The 12,262-nt window shown below is 43.3% G+C and overlaps 1 protein-coding gene across 1 annotated transcript in view; it reads left to right on the forward strand.

Annotated features, from left to right (window-relative positions):
- The first annotated feature begins 82 nt into the window (after window positions 1-82).
- LOC106606859 (mitogen-activated protein kinase kinase kinase 3) overlaps window positions 83-12,262 on the forward strand; it is a 23,475-nt gene continuing 11,295 nt past the window's right edge. Inside the window, exons 1-10 of the mRNA XM_045720135.1 lie at window positions 83-1,672; window positions 5,418-5,517; window positions 6,169-6,305; window positions 6,467-6,507; window positions 6,994-7,093; window positions 7,337-7,450; window positions 7,631-7,775; window positions 8,763-8,893; window positions 8,995-9,068; window positions 12,036-12,109. Of these exons, the coding sequence (XP_045576091.1) occupies window positions 5,514-5,517; window positions 6,169-6,305; window positions 6,467-6,507; window positions 6,994-7,093; window positions 7,337-7,450; window positions 7,631-7,775; window positions 8,763-8,893; window positions 8,995-9,068; window positions 12,036-12,109 (820 nt within the window). The 5' untranslated portion in view covers window positions 83-1,672; window positions 5,418-5,513. The remainder of the gene's footprint in view (window positions 1,673-5,417; window positions 5,518-6,168; window positions 6,306-6,466; window positions 6,508-6,993; window positions 7,094-7,336; window positions 7,451-7,630; window positions 7,776-8,762; window positions 8,894-8,994; window positions 9,069-12,035; window positions 12,110-12,262) is intronic.

The raw sequence follows: 12,262 nt of genomic DNA on the forward strand, positions 1-12,262 counted from the left end.
TTTCATGCAGCCTACGTCATCAATGTACGTGTGGATGGTCGCAAGTCTGGTTTTGAGCGCGCCATTAATATTGTGCGCGCTACCAGGAGCAAGAAATCGACAGAGGAACAGCGCGCCCCCGAGAAAAGCACGGAGTCGTTTTAGTTACTGTATGGTTTACCCAAATGGAACACAAATCTGAGTTATTATGATGCACCTTTGCCCATGACCAACCACTGCATTCAGAATATTGAATCATACGCCTACAAAGCATTGGGAATATACACATTTTTCTCGTTTTGTAAGAAGCGTTCTATAGGGGTTCCGGTGACGGATTGTTTTTTCTGTCAGGAAATTGGTTGCATTAAAAATACATTTTACTTTATGTCGGTGAGCATCAGGACCTGAATTTATGGAATATCTTTCGTTCAAGTCTTCTGAACAGTTGGTGCATGTTTATCACTTCTATTGCACAAAGAAAGCACAGTTTTTTCCACTTTTTTGGAGTTCTTCCACTGCATATCGGGCACCGCGGAGATGGTAAAAGTTCAGTTATGCGCACAATATATTTTTTCGATAAAACCATCCGATCATAACTTGTTATCGATGCAAATGTATTAATTGTGTGTGGTCAACTATGTGTTGCATCTGTGTCCTATAATTTTACATCATTATTCCGAAAATAATAGCCTGCTTTCGTAGTTGAATCTTCATCTCCCATCTCCACCATGTTGTGTGTTGAATTACATTTTTTTCACCTGATTTCTTTGTTATAAAAAGTCTGGTGCCTGTTTGCAGTTTATGGATTAATAATTATTATTCTGTATAGAGATGGAACAATACAGTTAGGAGAGAAAAAGGGCATAGAACAAAAAGGAAAAATCTGCAAATTTAGCAGGAAAAGAGGCCATCAAAATCACGGAAATCGCTTCGTCCTTTTCCTTTGGTGTACTATTACACTGTTGCAAATGGATTTCATAAAGGCAACACGGTTATTGTTACATCTTTTGTGTTAGTTCACCCTTTCCATGCTGACAAAATGTCACTGGGAAATATTGATTATTGAATAGAGAGAATTATGATGGCCTATGTTCGTTTTTTTGTATTCTAGCCTGTAAGTTGGGCTTCTTGTTCCACAATGAAATGCCATCGGACGTTTTTATTTTTTGATAAAGTTTGGAAATATGGGCAAGTTGTCGAACGTTTTTGTGGTGACGGAAGGTTGACACTTTTCTTTTTGGTCACTTTCTGAGCGCAGTCTAATGTATCGGATTTTGGACTATATTTCTGTTAAATTAATGTGGCATTAGAGAAATCCAAATATATACGCATGTACAGTGACGATCTCGATGTGACGACATTGTGTTTTCTAGGCCTACTGCTCATTAGAATTTATATTTACTGGCTAGTGTGTAACAAACTCTCGTGGACCAGCGCGCGCACTAGTGCCCCCGCACCTGGGGGCAACCCCACCATGGCACCCTCATCCCTCTGTATCTCGGTGTGGTTGTGTGAGTGAATCAACAACAAAGACGGGGGATCAAAGCTGAGGATGATGCTCTGGAGATAACGGTTCAAACTGACGCTGCAGCATTTCTCCTGAGCGACCCAGTTAGCAGTTGAATCAGGGCCCCCCTAGAAGGAACGGCTCTCATCTTCCAGACAGAGGTTAATCATCAGGGCAACAGCACAGGTGAGAGCTCATGTATATTCAACACATCACATCACAGAACAATTTCAAAAGGAATCCAACCTATAGAAACACTCACACCCTTATATGCTGAATATGGCTAAAGGACTCCACTCAATAAGCTCCACTCAAAGTGATATCATTTATTTTTTATCAAATTAATGAATAGTTAAGTGTCCTTAAGCCTCTTAAGGCCTAGTTGTACATCACCTGTAATTCTCATAGCCTATGGTTTCTCTCTTTCCTCCATGACATTACTTGATCAATTGGACAGTCCCCAGTTCTGGTCCCCCTAGTCAAAGTGAATTACTCCCTAAAAAGCAATGATGAAAACCAGCAGACACTGTGGCCCACAAGAACTGGAGTTTAGAATGAAACAGATGTAGGATCTTAATTTGAGCCAGTTTGCTACAGCAGGAAAATTACCCTGCAGCAACAGACAAAGTGAATTATTATGTGGATTATAAATAAAGCTGCAACATGTAACTTTTTTGGGTGGCCCAACCAAATTCACATAGAAATCTGAGTTATATATCTGTCATTCTCATTGAAAGCAATTCTAAGAAGCGGTAGATCTGTTCTATGTGCACTATTTCTATGCTTCCCATTCTCTTGTTTTGTTTCCTTTACTTTTGGTTTTGTACACCAGCTTCAAACAGCTGAAAATACAATATTTCTGGTTATTGAAAATATATTTCACACTGGTTTAGATGGTACAATGATTCTCTAAAACATTGCTTGTTTTGCCACATAAACTGAAATTAGGCGAACTATCAGAATTTAAAAAAACAAAAAATGGCTGAGCAATTTCTGCATCTTGCTCCTTTAATGGACATTTCTGTAGTGGTTGTTACATTTTTTGTTAGGGCAAAACAAGTCTGACCTTTCAACGTGGAAATTACAAACTTTAGAATACTTTTTAAAACTGAAATACACTGCAAGTTTGCATTCCCTGCTGTGCAGGAAAATTCTCAGCAACAGAAGAGTGATCAAATTAAGATCCTACATCTGAACCAGTACAGGGCAGTTCTATGCATGCAACTTTGTCCAACTAACGTTTTGCAAGGGAATTTTCCTCCCTACAGAACTGAGTGGATGCATAAAGTTATGGAGAAATGACAAAGCATTGTGCAATATTATGATTCTGAACTTTCCCTTGATCCTCTGCCTCCTCTCTTTCCTCTCTGCCATTACTCTTGGAGGTGGTAGTCAATCCATAAGTGGGGTTCCAGCTAACTCTGCTGGGAGGCTGTTTTGGATCTTTATTTTTGTTTTGTTATACAAAACACTTGGCAGACGGTACTCTGAGTTGCACCACTAGGCCGCACTACAAACTTTTATGGCAAGTTTTTACTCAAGCCTTGCAGTGCAGCTGTGAACATAGCAGGTCACACCAACCCAGAGTACTTGAGTATGTTAAGCAAGGAGAGACGTGAGGCCAGGGACTGCTCAGTGTTTTTTGGATGTAAGGCACTGAGACAGAGCAAGGGCCGTGGTTGGGAAAAACAGCCTTAGACTAAACACCTAAAAGCAGGCAGAGAGAAGTGGAGGGAGGAAAATCCATCTAAATCCAGTGAGTCCTGGAAATGCGATGCAAGTAAAATAAAGGGGGCACAGCTGACTGGGCTGGCAGCGTGCGGCCTCTCTCCTCGCTGAATTCTCCACATTCCTTGGGGAAGGTAATTAAAATCAGGATAGCGGGGGAGCAGAACGACAGACCTGAGAGGCCAGTCAATGTATAACAGAGATAGATAAGATGTTTGGTTGGTGTGTCCTGAAGCTATCTGCGATCCTGGGATTTCAATCCATGTTTTTATAGGAGGAGGGAGGGCCAATGGTAGCAGGCCTTTGGTTTGGGGTACAAAGGGTAGACACGTTTAGTGTGTCTCTTGGGTGAGGAGAATGTGAGTGTGGCGAGGGGGCCAGACGGACATACCTGGCATTCCAGTGGGTGATTATTACCCAGAATTCCAAAGGGCCACTGAAGCGCTTCAGGTGCTGCTGCTGTTGCCCGTTTATACTTACACCCCTCTTCATCATACCACTCTACCTCCTCAGCCACTCACCTCCCATCTTCATCCTCCTCTCTTTCCTGTTGTTTATGAGGCAGGGGCAGGGTTGACATTTGGCACATGTGCGGTAGTGTATTTTTTACAAGAATGCTCAATCATCAGCACACCTGTTTCATTCCATTTCAACGTCCTCTCAGATTCTAATAACAACACATTTCATTCGGTTAATATATTTCACTCACCTTAGGGTCCAATGTGTTTCTGGGAATTTATATATGAACTTAGAGTTGAGATACAGTGCACTAACCCCCCTGGGCAGAGTGGCCAGGCATGCTCAGGTCATTGGGAGGTGACTGGTTATAACTGCTGTGTTGACACTAGTGCCTTCTGGATTGGGTTCCTCTCCTGACCCGCTCTATTTGGATCAATAATAGAACGATATTGATCAGAGAGACTAGGGAAGATTGAGGGGCTGACCTTATAAAAAAAAGGAACAGCAGTGTTTTGGGCAACACTTTACCTTACATAAGCAGTATTCTCTGATGATCAATCCAGTACGTGTAATAAAAGGAAGTAACGATACTATATAGTAATAACTAGCATAGATAAATGATATTTTGCACCCCTACTGAGCACTATATTGTTGAGTTCTCAATATCTTTTTGTACTTACTATGTTGTTACAGTGTAACAAGTCCAATGCTATTGTGCTGATTGTTACTGTAGTGTAAGGCCCATATATGTGTCTGGTCCACTTTAGGTAAAGAGAATACTAAAATACTCTTTCACTTACCAAAGAAAGCACACATTTTCCAAGCACACTAACCTCTGCTGAATTATAGGCTTATAGTTGTGTCAGTGTTTTTTGAATTCCAGGGTTTCTTTGTCATAGATATGGCAACCTACTCCACTAAAGGACATACGAGAGTCTCTAATGCTGTTGTCTTCTTGGATACACTATACATGTTAATACTTTACCTTGTCGAGGGTTATGGTAAATCAGGGAAAAATGTATACTTGGCACAACTCTGTCACCCTTTTTAAGAGAATATTGCCCTCTTAACATTAACAGTGGAGTTATGACGTGGTTGAATGAGTGTTTTATGGCTCATGCAGTCGGAGAAGTTTAAAGCTGTCAGAATATTCACAGTAAAACTTTTTCATGTGCTTCGTGCCAGATCTGTCAGTGCCAGTGGAGCTCAAGTTCCAGACCTTTACAACTCTCACTTTTTCTCATGTGAAAAGTTTCTCTCTGTCACACACACACACTCACACACACACACACACACACACACACACACACACACACACACACACACACACACACACACACACACACACACACACACACACACACACACACACACACAGCTCCAGTGCTTTTTAAATTGCCGTTTCCTGATCAGCCTGGCCTCGTCCCAGAAAAGTAATTTTAGTTTATGTTCCACGCTTTCCTTGAGAAATGGATGGTACTTCAGAAATGACATGTTCCTATATACATTCTCCATGCACCCTATCTTTAAATTCATTACACACCATTTAGTATGTTTATATCAAAGATAAACAGAATGTTTTTTAAGGACTGATGATGTCGTACACTTCACACTAAAAGATAATCTATTGCCAGTGCTACAAAATATGTTGAGCATAAAGATGATGAGTACGATGATGATGACAACGGCAGCTTAGGTTGTGAAATATATTCCCCATGGTAACATATTGGTGCTTTCCCTGCAGGATGTTGATGGGTGGCACTGCAGAGTGAGGAGTCTGAAGAGCTGAAGATCTCTGAAGGTGGTTGGCTTAGACAGCGCTCACACACACATCGCCAAAATGAGTGAGTTCCTTGTGTTGATTATGATGATGAAGGAACACACATATATACGTCATAAATGTACACTCAGATGAACACACACACACACACACACACACACACACACACACACACACACACACACACACACACACACACACACACACACACACACACACACACACACACACACACACACACACACACACACACTATTCCCCAGCCCCGGGCCTGTGTGAGTTGAGCTGAGCTGATTTTCCAGATGCTGGCCGGGCCGGCAGGTGAAGGATTGATTTTCAGTGTTATGGAGATGGGGCTCTGGTTCTCTCTCCTGCCCTACTGCTGTGTGATGTCTGTCCAAACTACACTCGGGGAATATTTCCCTTCGTGAGCTAACACAGCCAATTCAGAGATCACTCAGAGATCAAACATGGGAATAGAAATATCAAAAACACTGCAGTCTGTCCTCTCACTGGCTCCATTACCCTGTCGCTAGCTGAACACTCTCAATGTGGGTTTATATAAAAACACACATTTTCTGTGTACACAACTAGAAGTGGGAATTATATGGCTACATGTGCATGCGCACGCACACACACACACACACACACACAATTACACTTCAATTTGATCTCATGGTAAATGTGTGTTTCCACCAACTGTTCTCCCCTACAGATGAGCGTCAGGCTCTCCACTCCATAATGAAGGACCTAGTGGCCCTCCAGATGACGAGGCGCCAGCCTGGGCCCTCTTATGACACGGGGAAACCCAAGACTCTGCCCAACCCTGTCCCTGCCCCTGCTAAGAGACAGGTAAACCATCTACCACCCCACACAGTCAACAACACACACTCTCCTCAGACAGGCATGTCATCATCATCTCTACATGACATCTTGTTTCCCTTCATGACCCCATCATGACCCTGTGACCTCCCATGACCCCTCTTGACTGGGCTTCTTCTTTACTTTCTCAGGATGATGTCAGAATAAAGTTTGAGTTCAGTGGAGAGAGGAGGTGAGTGGGTTTTCTTGTTTTTGGATGTGTGTCTTTGTGTGTGTGTGTGTGTGTGTGTGTGTGTGTGTGTGTGTGTGTGTGTGTGTGTGTGTGTGTGTGTGTGTGTGTGTGTGTGTGTGTGTGTGTGTGTGTGTGTGTGTGTGTGTGTGTGCTTGTTTTATCACGTTTTTGTCTGTGAGAAGAGCATGGTCAGCTCGGCTCAAACGCACTCCAGATCTCCAGTCAGAATGGTATGTGAAGCGGAGAATGGAAAGGGAAAGGACTGTGGTTTAGCTGTGGCATCCAGCAGAAACCACAGCTATGTTAGGTGTGTTTAGAGGAATCTGCACACACTGGAAACGGAATATGTTTGTAAAAGTGTGTGTGCACGCTTGTGTTGCAGATCTAAAGAGGATATAGTTTCCAGACCGACACACTTTTTTTCCTTCTGTCTGTTTGTCTGTCCATCTTACCCACTGTTTGTCTACATCTTTTTTATTTGTGTAGGATACTGATGTTTGGGAGGCCTGTGCAGTTTGAAGAAATCCAGCAGAAGGTCAAGACTGTCTTTGGCCAACAGCTAGACTTGCACTATATGAACAATGAGGTACAGCTAACCCCACATCTCTTTCTCTGCATTTCCCACCTACAAACACTCTCTCAGACAAACACCAACACAATGCATACACACACAAACACTGGCCCTCACAGCAACTCACTTGATGTAGGTAACGTTTACGGCCAGTTTCCTGGTCATTTAGTCCTAAGTACTAAGATGCATGTTTAATGGAGATTCTCCCTTAGTGTCTCTGTGTTTTGGTTGAGTCATCTCTGTGTGCTGTGTGTCCAGCTGTCCATCCCTCTGCGTGGTCAGGACGACCTGGACAAGGCCATTGACCTGCTGGACCGCAGCTCCAAGATTAAGAGCATCAAGATCTTGCTGCTGACGCAGGAGCAGTGCAATGTACTACTACTTCTACTCACACACACACACACACACACACACACACACACACACACACACACACACACACAAATACACAGACATACAGAAATAAACACACACATTAAGCAATAAGTTGTTAAAATCATATGTACAGTCTATATGTGGACACTGACCACACCCCTCTCATCCTACCCCTAGGCCTCCCCATCCCCCTCCCCCTCTCCCTCTCCCTCCTCCCACCACACGGTGAGTAAGCAGGTGAGGATCAAAGCCTCCCAGTCCACGGGGGATGTCAGCACGGTGTACCAGCCCTCCGCGCCCAGGGGGCGCCACCTCTCCACCAGTGAGTATGAACAAGCAGATTCAACTCATAGCTGCTTCCTCTATTCTACTGCCTTTGCTTTCAACTTCCTCTTTCTCCATTTCTCTCGCTATATTTTGTTTTTACAATAGAAAGGGAAGGGTAGTGGTATCTCTCAATATGGAGAGACAGTAATGTTGTATATTGTCTGGTTTGGTGTTTGTCATGTCTTGCTCTTTTAACTAATTTATTTTGCTAGCTTTCTCTTTGTCTCTCTCTCTATCCCCCACTCTCTCTCATTTCCACCCCCCTATCTCTCTAGCTGCTGTTGTTTCTCTGGCTTCCCCTCTTAGCAGTAGGTCCTCTTCCTCTTCCTGTCAACCATCCCTGGCTGCTCTACAATGGCCTGCTGGCCACAAGCCAATCAGATTTAGAGACACTATTAGCATGGCGGGCCAATGGCCTGGTTTTAGAAACACTGGCTGTTTTGGGAGAAGGTTGAAATTAGTGCTGCGTGAGGGAAACTGTACAAATCCTAAATTCTCTGCAGATCCGTCACCTGAGGCAGAGTTACATTTCTAACAGTCACATTATTAATCATTTACACGTTTTTCCCCTCATTTCATTCTGTGGTTGGAGAGAGAGAGAGAGATCATATCTATTATCAGTGTTAAAGATGTATCTTCTTTTCTCCCACATAATCCATTGTTGAACTTTTTTTTGTATATATATATTTTTAATTTAGCAGATTCTCTTATTCAAAGCGACTTACCTGAGCAATTAGGGTTAAGTGCCTTGCTCAAGGGCACATTGACATATTTTTTCACCTAGTCTGCTCGGGGATTCGAACCCGCGTCCTTTCGGTTACTGGCCCAAAAGCTTTTAACCACTAGGCTACCTGTCATTGATTTTGGTACACTCAAATCCCATTATCTCATGTATTGATTTCCATTGGTTTAGAACAGTGTAATATGGCCAAGTCACAAGTCCTATTTCTTATTCTCCTCCTCCTCCTCTCTCCCGTCCCAGGCTCTCAGAACACAGGCCGTAGCTCCCCCCCACCTGGCTATGTCCCTGAGCGGCAGCAGAGGATCGCCCGCCAGGGCTCCTACACCAGCATCAACAGTGAGGGAGAGTTCATCCCAGAGAGCGACCAGTGTGTGAGTCATTGCACTGTACACAAACAAGTGCACGAACACATACAAACACACAAACACACACACACACACCATAGGACTAATACTGTGTCTCCTCTCCCTAGGTGCTGGACCCCTGGAGCAGTGCAGAGAACTCTGTCTCAGGAAGCTGCCAGTCACTGGACAGTAGCTCAGACAGGTGAATGCAGGGCTCTTCCCCACATTCTACCCAGGGGTGAAAGTTAGCCAGTACGGTGTCCCAGCAAAATAAATAGTGGGGGTACTCCGTACTGGTAAAACATGAGCCTATCACTATTAACACAAAATCGCAAGAAAACTATAGGCTATTATGGCATTATTTAACATGACCTAATGTCAGGTACATGAAAAATGAGTGAATAGACTTGAAACCGGGTGGTATACGCCCCAAATTGTGTTGTGGTTTGATGAGAACACTTACATGCCTTGGAGATGAGAGGCCGAGACCGAAACAAGCGCTGACAAGGTGGAGATGAGTGGCCGAGACCGAAACAAGCGCGGACAAGGTGGAGATGAGTGGCCGAGACCGAAACAAGCGCGGACAAGGTGGAGATGAGTGGCCGAGACCGAAACAAGCGCGGACAAGGTGGAGATGAGTGGCCGAGACCGAAACAAGCACGGACAAGGTGGAGATGAGTGGCCAAGACCGAAACAAGCGCGGACAAGGTGGAGATGAGTGGTCAAGACCGAGGCGCACAACCAACAGTGGATGCATCAATTCAGGCTACAAGTTTAGGCCTAATGACAATGTAATTAGAATACATGTAGGTGTTTTGTAACAGATATCTCTTTCCATTCATCAGTGCACTGTTGGGATTTGGATTCTGGAATTATTTTGTGAGTGGACGAACGTGTACTGTTAGCCTACAGGACCGCTTTTTTGAAGTGATTGTTTGTTTGACAATCAGATGAAAACGTCATGACTGGTTGTGTTTATACCACATTAAAAGGCATAGGCGGTGTGTCCATAAGGCTAAGGGAAGCTTTCACTGAAGTAAATTGAATTAAATTGCCAAAATTATATAGCCTAATTAGCCTACTCCTGTCTATACAGAAATAAATAAAATCATAAAAATAGGCTACTACACCAGAAAGCATGATTTGGCCACAGAGGATCATTAGTTTATTTGTGTTTTGTATAGCCTACAGTTGGAAGGGCCCGCAATTTGGGCAGCATGTGGCAAATACCAAATGTGAGTTGCAACTGTCAGTGAAAAGCAGAGAGACCCAGGCAGACGATATAAAAAAAATTTAATTGAGGAAAAACTGTTTGGAAAGCAAATGGCTATATCTGTGAAGAGATTGAGCAAACAGTAGCCTATCTTTTTTTAACTAGGCAGGTCAGTTAAGAACCCGTTGTTATTTACAATGATGGCCTGGGTTAACTGCCTTGTTCAGGGGCAGAACAACAGATTATTACCTTGTCAGCTCGGGGATTCGATCCACCAATCTTTTGCTTACTGGCCCAACGCTCTAACCACTAGGCTACCTTCCTCTCTTATTGGTAACAGTGGAGAACATCGTCCGTATCCCCGGTCAGTGTGCATATTCACTTTATCATTGGGTCAGTGCCACTTTTGTTTGTTTTTGGACAATAATTTCCTCCTCCAGGTTAGATGTACTATATTGTATTTTATGTTTCCCCTTTTCGTAGGCCCATTATATGGATGATCAGACAACGTTGTTTTAATTGATCAGATTGTCAGTTTCAGCAGAGTAGGCTACCCTGTAATTTTTGTTATATAAAACAAATATTCTGCTAATGTCACCAGTCATAAAAAGTGTATCAGAATTGCATGAAAGGACAACATTTTCCTGTGCATGGAAAGGAGGAGAAGTGTATCTGATATTGTCAAGGTTGTGCGCTACTGGTACGAAGTCAGGTGCAGGAGAGCAGTGAGTTGTGATCAGGCCCACTTTATTTGGCAGAAGCACAAAAGACAGACGCAACTGCGTCCAAAATCCTCCAGCCACAGGTAAAAGTAATTAAGCGTGAAAACACTCACAAATATACAAATGTATGACAAATACATACAACGGGTCAACATACGATACCCGGGGGAAAAACCAGTCTGGCGCATAACTAAACACGTAACAAAACAATTTCACACAAAGACATGGGGGGGGAACAGAGGAATAAATACATGCAGTGTGATTAGGGAATGTAAACCAGGTGTGCAGGGAACAAGACAAAACAAATGGAACAATGAAAAGGTGGAGCGGCGATGGCTAGAAAGCCGGTGATGTCGAACGCCGCCTGAAATTATGACTATCCTATCCAATCTAATCATCACATTAGGAATAGTAGGCTATCTTTAATAAGTCTGCAAATGTGAGGATGGATGGAATGCTTTATTATAAAGGTACATTTTTATGGTGAAAATTAGCTTCCCCAAACTTGAAACACATGTGTTGCCTATGTTAACAGGTCTAACATGGTCCTCTCGAGTGGTACAGTGGTCTAAGGCACTGCATCGCAGATCCCAGGCTGTGTTACAGCCGGTAGTGACTGGGAGACCCATGAGGTGGCTCACAAATGGCCCAGCGTCGTCTGGGTTAGCGGAGGGTTTGGCCAGCCGGTATTTCCTTGTCCCATCGCATTCTAGTGACTCCTTGTGGCGGGCCCAGCGCCTGCAAGCTGACTTCGGTTGCCAGCTGGACAGTGTTTCCTCTGACACATTGGTGCGGCTGGCTTCCGGGTTAAGTGAGCACTGTGTCAAGAAGCAGTGTCGTTTGGCAGGGTTTTGTTTCGACCTTCGCCTGTTCATAGGGGAGTTGCAGTGATGGGACAAGACTGTAACTACCAATTGAGGATAAATATAAAAAAAAAAAAACTGGTATGACATATTAAAAGTGATATGACAAATCTTTACTAGGCCCACAGAGATCATATTTGAAATTAATAAGGATTCTATATGTAATGATATAATTACACCTATAAAAAAAGTGTGTGCGCGCTTGGGTGTCTGGTACTGGTAATAAATTAAATCTACTTTTACCCCTGATTCTACCTCACACGTACACAATACTTGTACACAATACTTGACTTTGGTTATAAAGACAGTGTATGTATTTTGAGGAAGCGATCAGTACCTCTCACTCTCTCTTTATTTGTCCTTCCTCCCAGCCCCTCCCTGAGGAAGTCACGCATGCACCGAGCCAAGAGCTACCCTGATAACCGGCAGCAGGACAACGTCTCAGGTGGGTGCCCAGGAAGAATCCTGATATCACTAAATAAGATATAGATCCTCACTGTAACGGAAAACTGTCATTTATACAGTAATTTGAGGTATTAACAACAGTTAAAAACATTGAAAGTTTTACTGTAGCATCCTGTAAATTATGGGAAATTGC

The sequence above is a fragment of the Salmo salar genome, chromosome ssa06, assembly GCF_905237065.1.
Source record: "Salmo salar chromosome ssa06, Ssal_v3.1, whole genome shotgun sequence".
Taxonomy (NCBI): Eukaryota; Metazoa; Chordata; class Actinopteri; order Salmoniformes; family Salmonidae; genus Salmo; species Salmo salar.